Consider the following 21,874-nt stretch of genomic DNA (forward strand, 5'->3'; position numbering starts at 1 on the left):
TGGATTCCAACTGAGAAATCATCTTTTGACTAAGAGTTTGATTAAAAAAAATATTATGATGATATTTTGTTAAAGATTTTCTCGATTTATTTTGAAAACTTGTATTGAACAAGAAAAACATTCATGTATATACTTTCTTCTCCACCGAGTTCATCAACCGCGTAAACAAAGTGGCGGTGAAGATCGGCGGTCCATCGGCGTCGTGGCATTTCCGACTTATTATAAGATCTAACGATCTGGTTTCTCATAGATTTTTTTCTAGAAATTCACAGATTTCTATTTATTTATAAAAATGACTATTTTTTTGCTCTATTTATAATGGTTGAAAAATCGTCAACGGTGTAAACAATTAACATTAAATTAGAAATAAAATAAAAGATTAATTTTAGGAAACAGTTTTACTTAGCCTGTCATTTTTTTGCTAGCTTTCTTAAATGTTCCATATATTCTTTAAAAAAGTTAAAACTTTTCCATTATTTGAACATAACAACATTTAAATTTCCAAATTTGGTTTTAAAATAACTTTATAATAATATTTCTAAACATCAATATGAATTTACCAAACCTATCCATTTTCTTTTAAACAAATTACTCAAGAGGATCGGCTTTGCGACGGGAACCGATTACTTCGGTCAATGAGTTTGTTTTCGCCGTCGTAGCCGCAAAGCAGTGTTTCTTGTAATTGCTGGTATTAATGGATGTGTTGTCTTGTTTTCCGATCGACCTCCCGATCCGATCTCGTATCACCGGATCTTGTTTTGTATCCGTGATATCGTTGTAAGGTTTTCCTTTTGACCTTGGGCCTAATGCCCGTTTGAGAATTTTAAAAAAAAATTACACTTTTTTTTTTGCCTAAAAAAGAAAAAAAGAAAAAAAAACTTACTCAAGAGACATCATACTTGACCAATTGGGGTTCCAATAGAAGCAAACCATTACGAACCAATCATATTCTAAAATGTACCATTTTTATTATTGTAAAAGGCATTCAAATTTTTAAAATTTGGATTTCGGATTCACACACCCAAGTATTTATTTATTCGTGGCTTAAAAAGCTCTAAAGATTAGAATACAAGATACTTCTTGGACCTTCGAGCTCTCGGCCCATTGCTTGCTCTCGAGCTCGATCTCCTTCGCTTCGGTAAGTTTTCCGAGCTCTTTGCTTCGGGTACTCACTTCGGTTCTAGGATGTATTTTGTTGACCACCATTTCATTGAGTCTTGGCCTACGTATCAATCTTCGGGTGGATCCGAACACGGAGTTTGGGATCTGACACCAACAACATAGTAGACCATCCTAGTCCTTACTCCTTAGTGACTTTTGCATTCCTACCATTTCAAGTTTCAATATTTAGAGTGTTTTCATATCTAGCATTTAGGAGAAATCTCACTTATCTAAACAAAAACTAATAAAACTTAAGCCGTAACAACTTATAGACATCTTCAACTTTTGATGAGCATAGAATCTTTATGGACTATAGATCACAATCACGACTAAAGTCTACATTGCAAAGCTTTAACCCTAACAATTAATTAAGTCAAAATTTTAACACTTACAATATCGACCCACATAAGAATATATCTTGAATTGTTATCGAATACATTTTTATATGATTTATATAACACTAGAGTTCTATAATATAAGTAACTGAAAATGTTGGCTTAATATCGTATAAATAACAATACAAATAGATTTTTTGCAACGACATAACTGAAAAAATATGTGGCTAAAGAAGCATTGCTAAAGTAAAAACAGTCCGTGGCCATCAGTGGGCAACATGGCATTGACGCACGATCAAGATTTCCCGGGTGACTTTCAATTCACTCAAGCTAAAATGGATGCCATATATCAGTAGGTAAGAAGTTTATTTTTATTTACTTAGTAATTTACATTTAATTAGACTTAAATAAAGATTTAATATGTTTTCAACATCGTCTTGATGAAGGGCGGACGGTTTGGATGTGGATCCATTCCTCTTGGATCTTGGTGATGAACTGATGATGTCGGCCAAAGTTCTTCCATGTAATCTTATGAAGAAAAGTATATCTAAACCAAGAGTAAAAAGATTGCAAAGTTGGACGTAAATATGAGGAGTTCCATGATGCAACATATTTATTTCGACATGGACCACATGGTCCCGCCTTTTAGGAGAACCCAAACCCAGTACCAAAATGTAAACAACCCGTTTGATTTATAATTTCAGTTTTTATGTTTTTAATTTGATATTTTGGTTTGTGATTTGAATAATAATTTTTATTTGAACAAAAAAAAAATAACTATAAATTTAAAATTTTCAATTTAGTTTTTGGATTTTTAGTAGAAAATTAACTATAATTTTAAAATTTTCAATTCAATTTCTATCTTAGACTATCTTCTACTCATTTCTCTATTTTCACTCTAACTATATAGTAAATAAAAACTAAAGTGGAGTTTTGGTCCAATTCATTACTTTATATACTACCTTAAAATAAATTCAATTATATTATTATATTTTTTGTTCTACTATTAATTTTTTAAAAACCCTTATTTTTTAATTTAAAATTTTTATTTATTTATTTCAACAATAGTTCACTGAATTTACGAATATATTCTATTTCCAGAAAACGAGATTACACCTTATAACATATGTCCATGTATTTGCAATTTGAGTCGATAGTGTAAGTTTGATGTGGAAAATGGCTTTGCTGCATTTTAAAATCCTAAAGCACTAGATAGCTAAATTCATTTTAATATAAGTTTGTAAAGTATAAAATTAAAAATATTTTTTTTACATATAAATTGAAAATATATCAAATTTGAATAATCACTTTGTAAATAAAAAAAGTTTCACTCTTAAAATAGAGTAATGAATTGTGTTACTCCAAATTTAGAGTAACACTCTTTATAACTCTATTTTTGGTGTGGGATCTGGAGGTGATGCTCTTAAACTACCGGGTTTTAAGCCGCGAACTCACTCAATCACTTAACTTTGATTCAAATATAGCAATCGATCATTAAAAAAAGCTCTGTTTCTACGAGAGAACGAGAGAGAAAAATGACGTCGCAGATAAGATTCATTTTCGAGGTGGAGGCGGCTAAGGAAGCCACCGATGGCAATCCCTCGGTTGGTCCTGTGTATCGTAGTACTTTTGCCAAGGACGGTTTCCCAAATCCGATTGATGGAATCCAAAGCTGTTGGGATATTTTCCGGTCAGGATCTCATCTCATATCTTTTTATGTTTTCCCAATAGATAATGTGTTGATGCAATTAGTGTAGATGCATTGTTATTCATGTTTATTTTTTGTTAAAGTTGCATTGCATCATCATTTTGAAACATTTGATTGTGATAAATGTATATCAGATTAGGAATATTTTATTTAATGTTTAGTGTCAATCGTTATAAGATCCATATTTTAAAATACATTTAATTATGTCTTTCTTATTTGTGATTTTTTTGTTTATCATGCTGCATGGCATTATCTTAGATAATTTTAGGGTGGCATTTTTTATTAACTGCATTAGGCCTATTAAAAATTTTGATCTTACAATAATATTGTTCTTTCTCTAACAAGTTTAACTTTGTTTATCTCAGTGGTACGGTTTATGAATTTTTAACGATAATGTGTTTTTTTTTTGTTTTTTATGGTGTGCTTCTGCTTGCAGCACGGCTGTTGAGAAATATCCAAACAATCGAATGCTTGGTAGCCGTGAGATTGTTAACGGGAAGGTGTTACTATTTCATTGCATTTTAATTATTTTGTAATCGATTTTGTAGTTTATAGCTTAATTATCTATCTACCAATCTGTTTTTAATTCTTAGGCAGGAAAGTACGTGTGGAAAACATACAAAGAAGTATATGACATTGTCATAAAACTTGGAAATTCTCTACGTAGTTGTGGGATTCAGGAGGTTAAAATTTCATATTTACGGGTTTTTATAATATCTTCAAATGTGGTTTTATTGTGCCTTAAGTGTGTCTCTTATGTTTTGATATGTGGAAATGTAGGGAGAAAAATGTGGTATTTATGGTATAAACTGTTGTGAGTGGATCATTAGCATGGAGGTTAGTGGAATATATGTATAATCTTTGCTAATACCTTTGATTTTTTTTACTTTGACTTGATTAATAGTGCACTTATAATGCAGGCATGTAATGCACATGGCCTATATTGTGTCCCTTTATACGATACATTAGGTATAAATATACCAACCGTTATTATGTGTTTTTGATGATCCTACTCTTTTTGAGTGTTCTCTAGTGTAGTAAAACAGTCTGGTTTTGAACACAGGCGCTGGTGCAGTGGAATTCATCATTTCTCATGCAGAGGTTTCAATTGCTTTTGTGGAGGAGAAGAAGATCCCTGAGGTATATATTTCACTTTTTTTTTTTTTATTGTAACTTTGTTTATAACCCTTGACAATTATCCTGTGAATTTTAATTAACTTCCCTTTTGATTGTCAGCTTTTTAAGACTTGTCCAAACTCAACAAAATATATGAAGAGTGAGTAATACTAATTGAACCATTCACTCTCTTTTATTTATATACTTGTGATCCTAATGATCAATCATGCTTAATCACAAATGAAGCTGTTGTGAGCTTTGGCGGTGTCAAACCCGAACAAAAAGAAGAAGCTGAAAAATTGGGATTGGTAATACATTCTTGGGATGAGTTTTTGAAGCTGGTAAGACTTTCATTTGCTTTTTTTTTTTTTTTTTTCCCGGAATTCCTAACAATGATCATTCACATATAATATGGTATATAATATATATTCTGTTTATTTATTTTTTTGGTTTATCTATGACATTGACAGGGTGAGGATAAGCAATATGATCTTCCTATTAAAAAGCAAAGCGACATATGCACGATTATGTATACTAGTGGAACCACTGGTGACCCTAAGGGAGTTTTGATTTCAAATGAAAGCATTGTTACTATAACTACTGGAGTGATGCATTTCCTAGGGAATGTGAATGCAAGCGTGAGTTTTATTTCATTTGTCATGATTCACATGAAGCGACAATTTTGAAGTTTTAAGTTATATTGAATTTCGCATTTAAAAACAGCTATCCGAGAAGGATGTGTATATTTCTTATCTCCCTCTCGCGCATGTCTTTGATCGGGCTATCGAGGAATGTATTATTCAAGTAGGTGGTTCAATTGGTTTCTGGCGCGGGGTAAGTGAATACAGCTAAAATCTGATCTTCCAACTAGTTATGATTTTTTTTTATTACTATAGTTCTATCTCATGTCCTTAGGATGTCAAATTGTTGATTGAAGACCTTGGTGAGTTAAAACCAAGTATCTTTTGCGCCGTTCCCCGTGTCCTAGATCGAGTATACACAGGTATCGAATATTGATCAAGCTCTTGTATAAAATATTTTCATCCAATTAAGAGCATAATATACTTGGTTTCATATTTTCAACCACTTTATGTGTAAGTTATTATCTCCAACAGGACTCCAGCAGAAACTATCTGTTGGTGGTTTCTTCAAAAAGAAGGTGTTTGATGTTGCTTTTTCCTAGTAAGTCCTCTGTTTGTCACCTGAACCTGATCTTAAACGTATCTAGATATTTAACACATTCAATCTTCTTCAGTAAATTTGGAAATATGAAGAAGGGACAGTCTCATGTGGCGGCGGCTCCATTTTGTGACAAACTTGTATTCAACAAGGTTTGCAATCTCCAAAAATATGTAAAAATCCTTTGATATATACGTCAACTCTTTCATGTAATCTCTCTCTTAAGGTTAAACAAGGACTTGGAGGCAATGTGAGGATTATTCTATCTGGAGCGGCTCCTCTTGCTAGTCACATAGAGTCATTTCTAAGAGTTGTGGCATGTTGTAATGTTCTACAAGGATATGGTAAACCTTTAGACCGAAAAGAGATTCACTTAGCTGATAATATCTTGAACTTATAACTTTTTCTTGTGTAGGTCTAACTGAGAGCTGTGCTGGAACTTTTGCAACGTTCCCAGACGAACTAGACATGCTTGGAACGGTTGGTCCACCCGTGCCAAACGTCGATATACGCCTTGAATCTGTCCCGGAAATGAATTACGATGCTCTTGGTAGTACTCCGCGTGGCGAAATCTGTATCCGTGGGAAAACTTTGTTTTCAGGGTACTACAAACGTGAAGACCTCACAAAAGAGGTTCTTATTGATGGATGGTTGCACACAGGTTACTAAAAAACGCAACACTTTGATCATTTTGCTTTGCCATCATTGACAATTTCAGTTCTTCTTTATCTTATTTTACTATGTATATCTAATCTCATTAGGTGATATTGGCGAGTGGCAACCAAATGGAAGCATGAAGATAATTGACCGGAAAAAGAACATCTTCAAACTCGCGCAAGGAGAGTACGTCGCTGTTGAGAATTTAGAAAATGTCTACAGTCAAGTAGAAGTTATTGAATCAGTGAGTTGAACTCTAAATGCTATGTTTCACCCGTTTCCAACTCAGAACTAATTGGCAATGAGTATATTGATCTAGGCATCATCTCACTTTGATGTGGGATTCCTAACAATAAATTTTTTGACATCTTCATCGGCATAAATTCTCATCAATATGTTTTTTTTATTAGATATGGGTGTATGGAAACAGCTTTGAATCCTTCCTTGTCGCCATCGCTAACCCGGCCCAACAAACTCTTGAGCGATGGGCGGTGGAGAATGGAGTGAATGGAGACTTCAACTCCCTCTGCCAAAACGCAAAGGCAAAAGCATTCATACTTGGTGAACTCGTTAAAATAGCCAAAGAGAAAAAGGTTTCCTTCTTTATCTCTTTTTTAATTTCTTTATTTGGACTTTCTTCTGTTCTTTTTGGTTTTTTACTCTCCACATTTGTAGTTGAAGGGTTTTGAGATCATAAAAGCTATTCATCTGGAACCAGTGGCTTTCGACATGGAAAGAGACCTTCTTACTCCAACCTACAAAAAGAAGAGGCCTCAATTGCTCAAATACTATCAGGTAATTTTAAAACTTTTTATGCGATATTAAGCTTTGAAATTTTGGTTTTGAACTCACTTTCTAATGGTGTTATGGAACAGAATGTGATAGATGAAATGTACAAGGCAGCAAAGGAAGGTCAAGCTTCAGGACAGTAGATTTCTTCTACTTATCTAATTCATTATTTCTTTTGCATAAGACATTACTGCTTCGTATAATCATATATATGGTTCTCTAAATAAGTTTGTGTTAATATCTTGAGATGTTACATAGCATCTTGACATGCTACATGTCTTTAAGTTTTACTTCCTTTTAAAGTTCTATAATTATTATTTTTTTACAGCAAGTTCTATATTAAGGTTCCAGAGTTTGTACAAACTTGAACCCGCTCGCAATCAGTTGAAACTATAGTATGAATCGGGTTGGTAGTCATTAAGGGCCATTTTCATAAATTTCATTAATGGATTTGAATGTAACTGATAAGTAAAATTTTCGAAAACGGATTAATGTTTATCAAACAAATTTGATGATTTTTTCGAAGACATTGATTTATTTTGTAAATTGTTTTTTTATTTTATTTATAGAAATCTATGTTGCCTAGATAATGGCATTCATTGTTTCTAATACAGTAACATACGATTCTTTGTTGTTTAAGATATATTCCCTCTGTTCTTAAGTACAGTAACATACGATTCTTAAGTACTACTCCCTCTGTTTAAACAATGAATATACAGTAACATACGATTCTTAAGTACTACTTCCTCTGTTCTATATTATAGGATATTTTAGCCATTCTTTGTTGTTTTACTTTATAAGATATTTTGGACAAAAAAATCAAGTTTCTATGTAGAAATTAAATTTATATACTTTTGTGATTATTTATATTTTGCAGTAAAAATTTAATTAGTCACTCTCTTTTCTAAATATTAAATTATATTTTTAATGTAAAAAATATAAAAATAAAAAATAATTACTTTTTAAACTTTGTGTTTTTAGCCAAAATATCATCTATCTATATATACATTTTTGAATACAATTATGAAATAAATCCTGGCTTTCACTACTATTTACAATGGAATGCCACTGGATTTAATTCTTAAGATTTGGAAAATTAAATAAAAGATATGAAAAAAAGATTTTGGCTCCAAAGATCTTGCTTAAATATGATGTTTCCTTTTTTTGTTAACGATTTTAAAGCAAGTTTTGTTATATTTCTGTTTGTTTTCTTAATTAGTTAATTTACACTAATTGTATTTGATTAATTTTTTTTTGGTCGTAACTATGATTCATAATCAACACTAAACTTAGATTTTTAGTTGGTTTTGATTATAACTATAGTAAGCAACATCTATATATTATTACTTTATTATAATAAAAACATTACAACTATATGTTTTTTTAAAGCAAACTTATAAATTGACTCGAATTGTATATGTTTTATTATTAAAAAGAAATATAACAAAATGATGTTTAATTTCATGGGACGGGTTATATGGTGGGACGGGTTTGGGTCGATATTAATACGGGACGGTATACTACGGGTGAAATCCTAGGATTAACAATCAAATACAGTTATATAATCTTAAACACTAAATAAAATAAATAATATTAACAAAAAAATACAACTTAAAATTTAAAAATTATTGTTATAAAAAATCGACCCGAAGTATCGCGGGGTAATATATATAATATATACATATGTAAGTATATTTAACCAAACAAAACAATATGTTATATCTATAGATAATTTTCAAACTTTTGTTTAAAGTATAGCCCCGCGGTGTACCGCGGGTTAAAATCTAGTACAGTATATTTTAAAATAGAAAGAGTATTTATTATGCGGTTGTTAGAGTTTCAATGAATTAAATGTCGTTATGTCACCCACTCGTATTAAAAACACACACACATGTTGAATGTTGTCAACAAAAAAAATTGTTTCTATTTAATTGTCAGCATTCTATATATTTTGTCAAATAAGAAAGTTGCGTAAAGTTGTAGACACATTGTAACCATACATTACAATTTAAACCAATTGTCGATAGTTCATGTGGAAAAACACCAAGAACAAATCCTAGATGTCACTGATCTGATCCTAGATAACACTGATCTGTTTAAGTAACGCGAATGATTGTGAATGGCTTCGATATGTATCATTTATCCATCAATATTTCGATCCATCCATCCCGTTTGCATTATAAAAACGACGAAAATATATTTGTAGAAAACTACTTTAGCCATGTTATATTGATAGGCATGCTTCGAGAGTGATCATGCACGATTTCAGTACTCAGATATAATCTAGTGAGAAGCTAGAGTACCTATTACTTGAGAGAGAAGAAGATGAGAAAGTTTGTTATGAATGTTTATTTCTCATTAGATTGTAAAATGTATCTGTATAGAGTATTTATACAAGTATACTAAAGCTATACAATCTCGGTTAACATAACCAAGATAAATTAAACTAAACCGGGGATAACCACACTCCAATAGTCCCCCTCAAGATGTGCATTCAAAAATGTTCAAAATGCTCATCTTGGATTTAAGGTACTCAAATTGGTGAGGAAACAAGGGCTTAGTGAGTATATCAGCAACCTGATCCTCCGTGTGAACATGTAATAGCTTTAGTGTGCCATTATCCAATCTCTCTCGAACCGTATGGCAATCAATCTCTATGTGCTTCGTTCTTTCATGGAAGACTGGATTAGTGGCTATATAGATGGCGGCTGTGCTATCTGAAAACAGTATTGGAACAGTGACAAAAGTAACCCGTAAGTCTTGAAGTAGTCTGTGTAACCAAATCAATTCACAGGTTGCAAGTGCCAAAGCTCTATACTCTGCCTCCGCAGAAGAACGTGAAACAATAGGTTGCTTCTTAGATCTCCAAGAAATCAAAGAATCACCTACAAACATGGTAAAACCAGTAGTAGACCTGCGGCTATCAGAACAGGATGCCCAATCAGAGTCAGCAAAACCTTTCAATGTAAGGTATGATGTTGCAGAATAGAACAACCCTTGTCCAACCATGCCTTTTATGTACTGCAGGACACGATACACAGCCGCAAGATGAGTGGTGCGTGGAGCTGAAGTAAATTTACACAATTTATTCACTGCAAAAGTGATGTCTGGCCTAGTAATAGTCAGATACATCAACTTTCCAACAATTCGGCGATATTCTTCTTTATCCTCCAATAATATACCATCCGCTTTCTGTAACTTGACATTAGGAATCATAGGAACTGAAGTTGGCTTGCATCCCAACATACCAGTAGCTGAAAGCAACTCCAAAGCATACTTTCTTTGGCAAAGAGAAATACCTTCAGATGTACGAGCAATTTCCAATCCCAAAAAATACTTCAGAGATCCCAAATCTCTCAATTTAAACTGACTCTGTAATCCTTGAGTTACCAGAGTAGCCAAATGATCTGCAGTGCTAGCTATGACTATATCATCAACATATACTAGAACTGCAACAAAATCATCTCCATAGCATTTCACAAACAAAGTGTGATCCCCATGACCTTTTAGAAAACCCATATTCATCAATGAGGTGGAAAATTTCTTAAACCATTGCCTAGATGCCTGTTTAAGTCCATAAATGGATCTTTTAAGTTTACAAACAGCATTAGGAGGTAAAGAAATACCTTTTCTGGCTGCATAACCTTCAGGAAGTTTCATGAATATCTCCTCCTCCAATTCACCATTAAGAAACGCATTTGATATATCAAGTTGTGTTAATATCCTCTTCTTGCTTGCAGACACTTTGAGTAACAACTTAATAGTAGCCATTTTAGCAACAGGGGAAAACGTCTCAGTATAATCAACTCCTTCTTTCTGAGTATACCCCTTTGCAACAAGACAAGCCTTATATCTCTCTAGACTGCCATCTGCAAGAAACTTCAGAGTAAACACCCACTTACAACCAACATGCTTCTTTCCTGGAGGTAAAGTTGTAATCTCCCATGTATCTGTAGATTCCATTGCACCAATCTCTGCATCAACCGCTTTACACCATTCTTTAGATTCCTGTGCCTCTTTAAAAGTAGTAGGAATAGGAATTTTGGTGATATTGTTGATATATGAGAGATGAGAGGGTGAAATGTTTGAATATGAAATGGAAGAAGAAATAGGGTGTTGAATATCAGAGTTTATTGAATAACAATGATAGTCTTGAAGATGAGTTGGAGATTTCTTAGCTCTTTTAGAAGAAATTTGTAATGGTAGATCAGAAATTTGTGATGGAGGGAAAAATGATGGATCGATGTTACCTGGAGGCACAGAATCTGTCGATGTAAAGAACTTCAAAGCTTCATCATTATCCGGATCTTTAGCCAATGGGAAAATCTCTTCATGAAATACAACATTCCTGGAAATAGAAATTTTATTAGTCTCTAAATCCAGTAACTTGTATCCCTTATAACCTGCAGGGTATCCCAAGAACAGACATGCTTTAGAACGAGGCTGAAACTTATGTCTCTGTTGTGGAGAAGTTGAGCAATAACACAAACAACCGAAAGTCCTGAGTTGATCATAAACCGGTGCAGTGCCAGTCAAAACTTCATATGGAGTCTTATTCAAAAGTAGCTGAGAAGGTGTCCTATTGATGAGGAACACAGCAGTTAAAATTGAATCACTCCAATACTGTAGAGGAAGTTTAGACTGAAACATCAACGCACGAGCCACATTAAGAATATGCTGGTGCTTACGCTCTACCACTAAATTCTGTTCTGGTGTTTCAGGACAAGAGTGAAAAGACTGAATTCCTTTTTCTTGATCAAATCTGGTGAATTTCAGCTCAGGTGCATTATCTGATCTCACTGCCTTAACTCTGACATTATACTGATTCTCTATCAAGTTCACAAACCCTGGAAATACTGTGAGAACCTCTGCTTTATTTCTCAACAAATAAACCCAAGTGGCTCTTGAATGATCATCAACTATAGTCAGAAAATAACGAAATCCATCAACTGATTCAACAGAGAAAGGGCCCCAAATATCAATATGTAATAACTCAAAGTTTGAATTACAAATGTTATTGGGGGAAATATAAGATAACTTCTTCTGTTTGGCTAAATGACACACATGACAGTATGCTGAGCCTTTATTCTTATGTCTAGTAGTGCTTAGAGATTGAGAAAGAACATCCAATCTGCTATATGAAGGATGGCCTAATCTCTGGTGCCACATACTAACATCAACGACTGCATTAATTGAGACTTCAGATTCTTCAACATCCAATACGTATAGATTTGCCACCCTCCTACCTTTTCCAATTGTCAACTCCTTGGTAAGATCCTGGATTTCACAAGAATTAGGATCAAATATAACTCTGAAACCAAGATCACTAGTCAAAGAACTGATACTGATCAAGTTCAATCTGAATTCTGGAATGAATAGCACATTCTGTAGAAGGATATGAGCATTAATCCTAATTGTGCCCACACCACTGATCTTAACTGTTGGACCTGCTGGCAAATTCACACAACTCATAACAGAAGTATCAATATTCAAGAATAAGCTTCTATCATGAGCAACATGATGAGTTGCTCCTGAGTCTATAACCCAAGTCTGTGGAGAAATAGTAGTCTTGGAGACTGTCAAAATGCCAATAAAACAGTAGGTAGAAGGAGAGAAAGAAATACCAGTGTAATCAGATTTAGATGAGCTAGCTTCATTTGATCCAGTAGCAACTGCAGGAGTCTGTAACTGAGAACTGAAGAGTGCAATAAACTGTTGAATCTGATCTTTGCTTAAATTTCCAATCATACTTTCCACATTCTGAGATTCTTCATCTGGTGGAGTAGTCAAAGTCACTTGAGCAGCAATAGGCTTTGGTTTACCTGCACCAGACTTATCAAAAACTCTACCCTTAGGTGTAAAACCAGGGGGAAATCCATGCTTTTTATAGCATCTCTCTGCAATGTGTCCCACACGATTACAATAAGAACAGATAGGTCATCCTTTGTTTGGACCAGTCTGTACATAACAAATTGTGGGATCTTGTCCAGAGGAAATCTCAACTTCTGAGACTTGAAAAGCATCAGGAGTAACAACCAGAGTTGAAAATCCTTTCTGACTATCATCCTGATCAAGAATATTATAGACTTCAGCAAGGCTAGGGAGAACCTTCTTCATGATGATCTTCCTCCTGATGATAGCATAGGAATCATAAAGTCCTGCAAGAAACTTAACAATTTTAGCTCTCTCTGCCTTCAATTGCAGACATGTAGCTTTACCACAGGTACAAGGTTCATCAAGTTCTTCACTGTTCTCCAAATTGCTCCATAAAGTCTTCAAAGTCGTATAGTACTCCATCAAAGTCATAGATCCTTGACGAAGATCTTGAATCTCTTGTGTGAGATTAAAAGTTCTTGGAAGATTACTCATATGAAATCGGCTATACAGATCACGCCAAATATCACAAGCATCCTTCAATCTCAAGATACTGCGATAGATCTGTGGAGAAACCGAATTCAAGAGCCAAGACTTTATCATACTGTTGCATCTAGACCAGATAGGAAAATTTGCATCCGATTCATTAGGACGAGCTAAGGATCCATCTATAAATCCTATTTTCCCATTTGAATCTAAAGCAATACGCATCGCAGCATCCCAATCATCATAGTTAGTTCCATCTAAACGAATCGCGACTAAAACCAAACCTGGATGATCGGCACTGTGAAGAAAGAAAGGAGAATACGCCTGATCTGAGTATTCCGATGTTGCGACGGTGCGCGAAGCTCCAGAAGCTCGAGATTTAGCAACTGGAGGAGTAGGCGGAGGAGATTCAACAACATCAGACGATCGCGACGTTTTCCGAGTAGCGGAGCTTGTTCCAGACTTCGATCGAGTGGATTTCCGAATAACACGAGCTGTCACCATTGTAGATGATGATTTTTGAGCTCAAAAACGAAGAAATCAAATCGAAATCAATGGAGATTCGAGCTTGATGGCTCTGATACCATATTACTTGAGAGAGAAGAAGATGAGAAAGTTTGTTATGAATGTTTATTTCTCATTAGATTGTAAAATGTATTTGTACAGAGTATTTATACAAGTATACTAAAGCTATACAATCTCGGTTAACATAACCAAGATAAATTAAACTAAACCGGGGATAACCACACTCCAATAGTACCACCAAAAACATTCTTCGCCAGTGTAACGAAGTGGCTCAATCTAAGCAAGAAGCGGTTTTCAAGAAACACTATTTAATTATTCTTGTTTGTTCGTTTCCATTTGGTTCACTGAATCTAGTCATCGTGACTATGTATTATCGTTCCAATCAATGACTTACGTTAAGAAAACCCCTTTGGAGAGGAAAGGTGACGTGACAGTGTCCTTGAGGTTATCAGATCATATGTGATGACCGTTACAACACAAACCACTACAAGAAAACAGGCCTTTTGCGAGGAACTAATTCCTCGCACTCTCGTCGCAAACTGACTTTTGCTTGGATATAGCGACGCGGCCGTATTCGTCGCTAATCGTTCGAAGCAAATCGTAATACGTCGCACTTTCGTCGCTAATTTTGCAACGAAATAAAATCGTCGCAAATTCCACTCTAACATTCCGTCGCAATTACGATGCTTATTTTGCGACGATAATAATGGCGTCGCATATTCCACTCTAGAAAATCGTCGCAACTGCGACGCTTATATCGAAGCAAAACTGCGGCGACAGAGCAAGGAATTATTCCAAGCAAATTTGCTTCTCTAGAATAACAAAGCAAATTCGTCGCAAAATAACGACTAGGAAAGCCAGGCAAATTCGTCGCTATCACCAGGCAAACCACAAAATAAAATTTCAATTCAAAATTAAAATTCCTATTCGAAATTAAAAGTGGAGTTAAAAAATAAAATTGTTTGATATTAAAACAAAAAGATAAACGTTTAATTGCATATGCAAAAAAAGCAAAAGCTTGGGAAGTAGATTATATATACTTAAGGAGTTATGTGCTGCTCCACCAAAAAGGATTAACGTTTGAATATACAGGAGAAAGAAACAAAGCTTGGAATCATGCATGAGGAGATAAGTGTGCTGTCGCAGCTTCAGTCCTTGCGTCTTCGAAATCTGTCTCATTGTGTGCGTCGCTTGTGTTGTTTCGTGCTAGCTCTTCATCTGTGTGGTTTGGTGCTGTCTCTGTAGGTTGTTTCTGAGCTCTAAGCGCTGCTGCTAAAGCTGGGAAGTCATGTGCGAGAATCCCGGAGAGATGATCATACCCCTCTATCCGTGAAACAAGCTCAGCATTCCGTTTCTTCTCCGCTTCCAAGTTTTGTCTCAGCTCGGCAGATTCTTCTGTAGGCGTAGGAGCAGAGGATGAAACTGTTGGTATTACTTGAATGGAACCAACACCATAAATCCGTCCCTTTTTATTCTTCGGAGCAGTCTGGGAAAAAAACATGTTGAAGGAAAATCAATTAGAAAAAAGGAAGAAGAAGATTGAAAAGGATTGCGTTGTAAAAGAGGGAACCTAGAAAAAGATGCATATTACCACAACAGAACCAATAATAGCATATGTTACCAAAACCACAAATAGCCAAAATGGTGAAAGACATACATCTATATAGTAATAAAAGAGCTGTTGTTGGATGCTACGTGATGATGAGGATTGGAAAAGATTCAATGTATAGTATAGTATTCATTACACCACAAAAACATAAGCAGTATTAAATATTAAATAGGCGATAGAAGAAATCAAGTTGGTGCATATATATAACCTAAGAAGAGTTGGAAAATTATACCTGATATAAGATGGCATTCTTCTCCGCCGTCGATAAGCCACCATGGTGGTCAGAAGTACCCGGAGAAAGCTGAGACTCACGCTCTGCAATCTTGGCGGAGACATCGTTGCATATTTTCTCTGCGTAACCATCAACAAAGGTTCCATTTTTTCTCTTGTGAGTCTGCTCCATGATCTCGACAATTGGAGGGAGTACACCTCCATTCTTCTCAGCCTAACACCAAAATTTAAACAATAACCATGAATCAGAAACTTTATTAATAAAATGTAAAGTCTGAAAGACTTACACTATCTAATGCGCGAGCAGCAAAAGTCTTCTGCCCCGAGGTGTGTCTACTCGGCCCGTGACCGCCCACGCTAGTGTTGCGAGAAACTGAACAGCTTTGGCTTCGACCTTCAGACTTTGGATCAACCCAAAAAACTTTGAGGCCCTTCCATACTTCTGGATCCATCCACCCAGGCATAGCTTCATCGCCTATGTCCCTCCACTTAAGTTTCCACTTGCAAACTATATCACACAAGCGGGTGGCCACTTTTTTTTCAAAAAGCATCCGTACGGTAGCCCCAATTGAGTTGTCCCAGTTGTATTGTTGCTGTGATCAAAGAAATAAAATAAACTTAAGAATACAGTTTCTTTAAAATTTGTTAAAATTTAGGAATACAGTTGTACCGCAAACATGTGAAACCAAGTATCCAGAATATCCGGAGGCGTCTGTGAGATGTTAGCGTGAGGTTCGGTGAAGTAACCTTCAATACAGTTTGATACCACCTTCCCAATATTATTATCGATTTCAAACCTACAGAAAACAACAAAAGTTAGTACTAATATAAAAAAAAATTCATTGAACTTCATAATAAATAAACTAGAAGTATAAAAACTTACCAATGTATTTTTGGTGGACGTTTAGGGTCTAACTTTGTAAGTCCAGACCGTCCCAGGCTTACAAGAAGCTCGTCTAGCAACAGCTGACCCATATCGTAATGCGCTCGAGCTTGTGGTGGAGGACTATCAGCAGTAGACTGATCAGTCTCTTGAACTGGAGTGGACGTCGGTGACACTGATGTGGTGTGTGGCAACCGTGAAGTTGTGGCAGCAGTAGACCGTCCTCCTCTATTGCTTACAAATCTGGAATAATGACCTCTATTCATCTACATTTGTAAACATCAAATATCAGCAACTAATATAAATCTAATATGTTAGACTTTACCTAAAACGAAATTCAACTAAAGGATTATTTACATTAAAAAAAAAAATAGAATGAAACAGGCCATTAAAACCTAAGGAATCAAGCAAAAGCTTAAAAAAACAAAGCAACCAAACCATGCTCATATCTAAAAACTATTAGATAAAAAAAAAATTACAACACAAATGAGAAATATCTAATCCTCCTACGTATTTGATAAACAAAACCACTCTATTATTCAAACATAATGTTTAACACGAACAAAATGTAACGATGGAGTTAAATAAACATGAAAACAACAACAGATTGACCACAAGCATCAACAAATTCCCCGTTTATTATTCTGCAATTAAAAACCCTAAGCATCAATTGGACAATTAAATCATATAGATACGAAGAGAGATAGAAATAAACATGAAAACAACAGCAGATTGACCACAAGCAACAACAAATTTCCCCGTTTATTGTTCTCAGATTAAAAACCCTAAACATCAATTGAACAATTAAATCATAGAGAGTAACCCAGGTCAAGAAATTACCTTGTGTGTCAACGAGAGCAAGAAAAGAGAGTAACCCAGGAGTAGAAACGACCTTGGATTCGAAGAGACAATGGCTGGTAGCCTCTGTGGGTTTGGGAGAGAAGACGAAACGAGAGAAAACTCAAAAAGCAGCAAATTAGAGAGTAAAAAGTTCCACCGCTTATATAAATAATCAGTGAGAAACACTAATTTGACGCAAAATCAAGGTTTAATTTTCACCGAAAATTAAGCCAATAACTTGGCGCGTCTTCTTCCCGCTGATATTTTTTTTTGGCAAAACAACATTTATTCCAAGCATTTTCGTCGCAAAGGCAAAAAAAATAGCGCAAGGGCGACGATGTTAAATATTGCGACTGTATTGCTATGATTCCTCGCAAATTCCTTGCAAAACGTCAAAATATTTCATTATTTCAGTCAAAAATGAATTCGAAATTTTTTGTTTTAGCGATGAAGAAACGACGAATTTGCGTCTATGCGTCGCTAATTCGATGCAACTTCCTCGCAATACTAAATAAAATATTGTGTAATTTAAGATTTCCTTATTGATATTGATCAAACTAATGTATATATACTATATGGTATATACAAATGAATGATTTTGTTTTAAAAGAAAATTTCAATTTATGTATTTGAATGTTGCTTATAAGTCTAAGATAACATATATGTAAATAAGCAACATATGTATGTGATAAGATCATATATAGAAAACAAGAATTCAAACTTTATTGAACATAATCCACAAGATAAATACAATCATATCAAGTTTCACATTCTTCATCATCAGAACTATCATTTGATTCTGAGTTCTCATCAAACTCATCAGAGTCTACATCTTCAACTTCAGAGTAATCACCAGCCTCTTCAATTTCTCGATTGTTTTGATCAATAAGTATGATGTTCTCGACTGTATGTTCTGGAACATAAATATCCCCTTGTGTGTTTTGTAATGGTACTTCATCAGAGACTCCAATATATATACACACATTAGTTTGGTTGAATTATAGTGTCATGTGTACCTGCAATTGCCTCATGAACATTCCGAGGTAATAGCTCTGCCATTGCAAATGGCAATAGACGTTGCATAAAGACATGACAATCATGACTCTTCATCCCTGAAAACTTTTGCCCTTGCTCGGCAGTTCTCGAAAGTTTAGAAACATAACCATCTGGGAATGTAACATCCGACTTAACCCACTCAAAAAGTGTTGACTTTGCAACCGCAGATAATCTGAAAATTGGAACTGGAACCTTCCCATCTCTTGTAAGATGCAACTCAGGTCGTGAACATATATCAGGCAAATCTAATCTGGTTTTTAAGTTGTCTTTACTTCGTCCCTGCACGTTCAAAAGTGTATACATGAGGTTATCAAAAAAGAATTTCTCGATATGCATCACATCAAGATTGTGCCTCAAAAGAAGATCCTTCCAATACGGGAGTTGCCAAAATATGCTCTTCTTATGCCAATTGTGATCAACCAGATATCCATCTGGCATATTTGCGGGAATATGCCAATTTCCCCCACATTTAGCCGTTTCTTGAGCACCCCAATAATCTAGTTGCTCAGCCAAGTATTCCCCGGAGAAATATACAGGTGGAGGTGCACGGATCACTTTGTTCCTCGTAAAAAGCTTTTTGTTCTTTCGATACGGATGGCTTACTGGAAGAAACCGACGATGACAATCGAACCAACTTGTCTTGCGACCGTGCTTAAGTTGAAACGCATCCGTCTGATGCATGCAATAAGGACAAGATAACCTGCCATGTGTTGTCCAACCTGATAGCATTCCATACGCAGGAAAATCACTGATTGTCCACATCAGTACTGCACGCATTGTAAAGTTTTGTTGCTGTGAGTAATCAAATGTACTAACTCCAGTATACCAAAGTTGTTGTAACTCATAGATCAAAGGCTGTAGAAAAACATCAAGAGAACGTTTAGGATGCTTAGGACCAGGCACCAAAATACTCAAGAATAAAAATTCCCGTTGCATACACATATCTGGCGGTAGATTGTATGGTGTAACGATTACCGGCCACAAAGAATACTGTCTACCAGATATACCAAATGGACTAAACCCGTCAGTGCATAGACCAAGATAAACATTTCTACTCTCTCTTGCAAATTCTGAATATACCGTGTTAAAATGTTGCCAAGCCTTTGCATCTGATGGATGTGTGACCTCTCCATCTATACGTGAATGTTCGGCATGCCATCTCATTGACGCGGATGTTCTCTCTGAATGATAAAGCCGTTTAAGCCTATCCGTTATTGGAAGATACCACATTCGATGGTACGGGACTTTTGTTCGCCCTGTACTCGGCTTATATCTTGGCTTCCCACAAAATCGACATTCCTGCAACTGATCATCATTTTTCCAGAATATCATATAATTATCAATGCAGACATCTATCATTTCTGAAGGCAACCCAAGACTTGATACCAACTTTTGTATCTCATAATATGACTCAGCAGCTAAATTATCCTCTGGCAAAATCTCGCTTATCAATTCAGCCCATGAATCCATGCAAACCTCAGATAAGTTATTATCTGTTTTAATGTTCATCATCCTAGATGCTAGTGATAATCTAGATAATCCTTCTCTACATCCATCGTAGAGTGGTTGATTTGCAGCATCTAACATATTATAAAATTGTTGAGCATCTACATTTGGTTCTTCAATGTTATCAGATAATGTTGATGTCTCATGATATGCATCGTGGACCATATCATGAAACCTAGTATGACTTTGATGATCATAATCAAACTGATGCTCAAAATTTATATGAGGTTCTTCTACATGCTGAAAACTAGTACCACTAGACGATGCATTCACCATATTTGCCTCACCATGCCAAAACCATACATAATAATTTGGTATAAATCCCCTATTATATAAATGCTTTCCGACGACTCTTACAGAAAAATGTTTACCATTTTTGCATTTTCGACATGGGCAAGGTATCTCACCACTTTCCTGCGTCAATGACATCTGATTTCCATTCTCCAAGAATTCTTCTAGTCCATCAACAAACTCCGACGTCACCATTCCATTTGAATCTTTATGCTGATACATCCATGCCCGTCGAACATAAATCTCATGATGCCCATAAGACATTATCTCAAAGATATAGCACAAATATATATTTATATTTTTTATATAAGATTTTAATGAAAGTGTTTAAATTTTAAGATATTCTGTTTTTTCGTTGCTCATTTAGAAAGAAGCACATCGGTATTTATAGGGAGACAGAAATATGTGCGACGCTTTTGCGAGGAACTTTAGCGACGAATTTTGCGAGGAAATAATACCGTAGCGACGTTTTTGCGACGATGCTTGGAGAAGTAGGTTATTCTGACCTCTACACTATGTTTGGATTTGCCGTTATGCTCTTATGCTGTGGATCCTATGAACAAGGTATGATAGTTAACAGAACCTTTATGGCTAGATTTGAAACTTTGTAAGATGCGATTGACATTGCGGATGTGGTGGAAAGCCATGTCAGATTTATCGGTCCTGGAGGACGGAGAATTTTTTTCAGGATATATCCATTTCTTAGAGTATCCAATATGCTATTTTGACCACAACACGGATTTAACTGTTTGTCAGCATTGCTTAGTTTTTAATTACGCAAATAGGTTCCATGATATGTGTTAATAGCATTCCCAATGATGTTGTAGTTCTCTGTTTTTTTGTAACAACAACTCTGTTTTTGATATTAAGGATTGCTTCACTGAAAACAACAACACATAGAGAAAACAAATGTATTCATACAAATTGGTCCAACATAGAGTAGAGATATGTTCAAATCACCAAATGTATTAAGCTTTGCAAGACAGCCGATTGTGGCCAGCATTTCAATAGTTAGAACAAGCATATGCTTTCCTTGGTACTTTGCGCGGTGATGCAACCTCTAAATGACCTTTCATCCGTGACATCTTCGGCCTCCCAGATTGAACCTTAACAAAAGGTGAATTGACAACCTTCCCGGTGACTGAATCAGGTACAGAACAAGCCTCATCCTTTGGCATTACAGATTTTGAATAACCATTGCGTAAGTATTCTGAGCGATAGTAAGGATGGGCCTTTGAAATCGTTGATACATGAGCTGAATCAGCTGCGGCTATCGCATGTATGCAAGGCAGTTTGTCGAGGTCAAACATACGACATGTACACTTCTTCTGTTTTAAATTAACAACATTCATAAACGCAAGACTCCTCACTTCGTATTGATGGGGATCAATCTCCTGAACACTTAGCTTACTAGCGCGAGTCACTCGAGACTGTTAGAGGAAAGACACAGTAATTAAAATAGATGGATCAAAAAATAAAGGCTAACAGTTTAATATAAAGTAAGTTATGTGGAATGTAATACCTCTAGTGCTTTTTCAATTCCTTTAGTGAGAATGGTTGTCATAAGCGCAGCCTGTTTTCTCCTTGCAGCATTTAGCCATCAAATTCAACCGTGAGAGATACGACCT

At 35.3% G+C, this 21,874-nt stretch overlaps 2 protein-coding genes across 3 annotated transcripts; one reads left to right on the forward strand and one right to left on the reverse strand.

Annotated features, from left to right (window-relative positions):
• The first annotated feature begins 2,857 nt into the window (after window positions 1–2,857).
• On the forward strand, window positions 2,858–7,272 carry LOC9310731 (long chain acyl-CoA synthetase 5). Its single transcript, XM_002872497.2, has 19 exons — window positions 2,858–3,186; window positions 3,641–3,704; window positions 3,798–3,887; window positions 3,985–4,041; window positions 4,125–4,173; window positions 4,268–4,344; window positions 4,441–4,480; window positions 4,567–4,661; window positions 4,791–4,958; window positions 5,044–5,154; window positions 5,236–5,323; window positions 5,436–5,502; window positions 5,576–5,651; window positions 5,726–5,843; window positions 5,915–6,160; window positions 6,261–6,400; window positions 6,567–6,749; window positions 6,832–6,951; window positions 7,032–7,272. The coding sequence occupies exons 1-19, from the start codon at window positions 3,032–3,034 to the stop codon at window positions 7,086–7,088; spliced, it is 2,001 nt and encodes a 666-aa protein (XP_002872543.1). The 5' UTR covers window positions 2,858–3,031; the 3' UTR covers window positions 7,089–7,272.
• Window positions 7,273–18,377: 11,105 nt separating this feature from the next.
• LOC110227712 lies at window positions 18,378–20,557 on the reverse strand. Of its 2 annotated transcripts, none has more exons than XM_021023023.1 (2): window positions 19,530–20,557; window positions 18,378–19,304 (listed from the first exon to the last, which is right to left on the reverse strand). In XM_021023023.1, exons 1-2 carry the CDS (start codon window positions 20,508–20,510, stop codon window positions 18,378–18,380), a joined length of 1,908 nt encoding a protein of 635 aa, XP_020878682.1. In that variant the 5' UTR covers window positions 20,511–20,557. The 2 variants fall into 2 exon arrangements, with proteins under 2 accessions (XP_020878682.1, XP_020878681.1); XM_021023022.1 differs by having other exon boundaries at window positions 18,378–19,439.
• Window positions 20,558–21,874: the final 1,317 nt, after the last annotated feature.

Source organism: Arabidopsis lyrata (genome assembly GCF_000004255.2).
Source record: "Arabidopsis lyrata subsp. lyrata unplaced genomic scaffold ARALYscaffold_6, whole genome shotgun sequence".
Taxonomy (NCBI): domain Eukaryota; kingdom Viridiplantae; phylum Streptophyta; class Magnoliopsida; order Brassicales; family Brassicaceae; genus Arabidopsis; species Arabidopsis lyrata.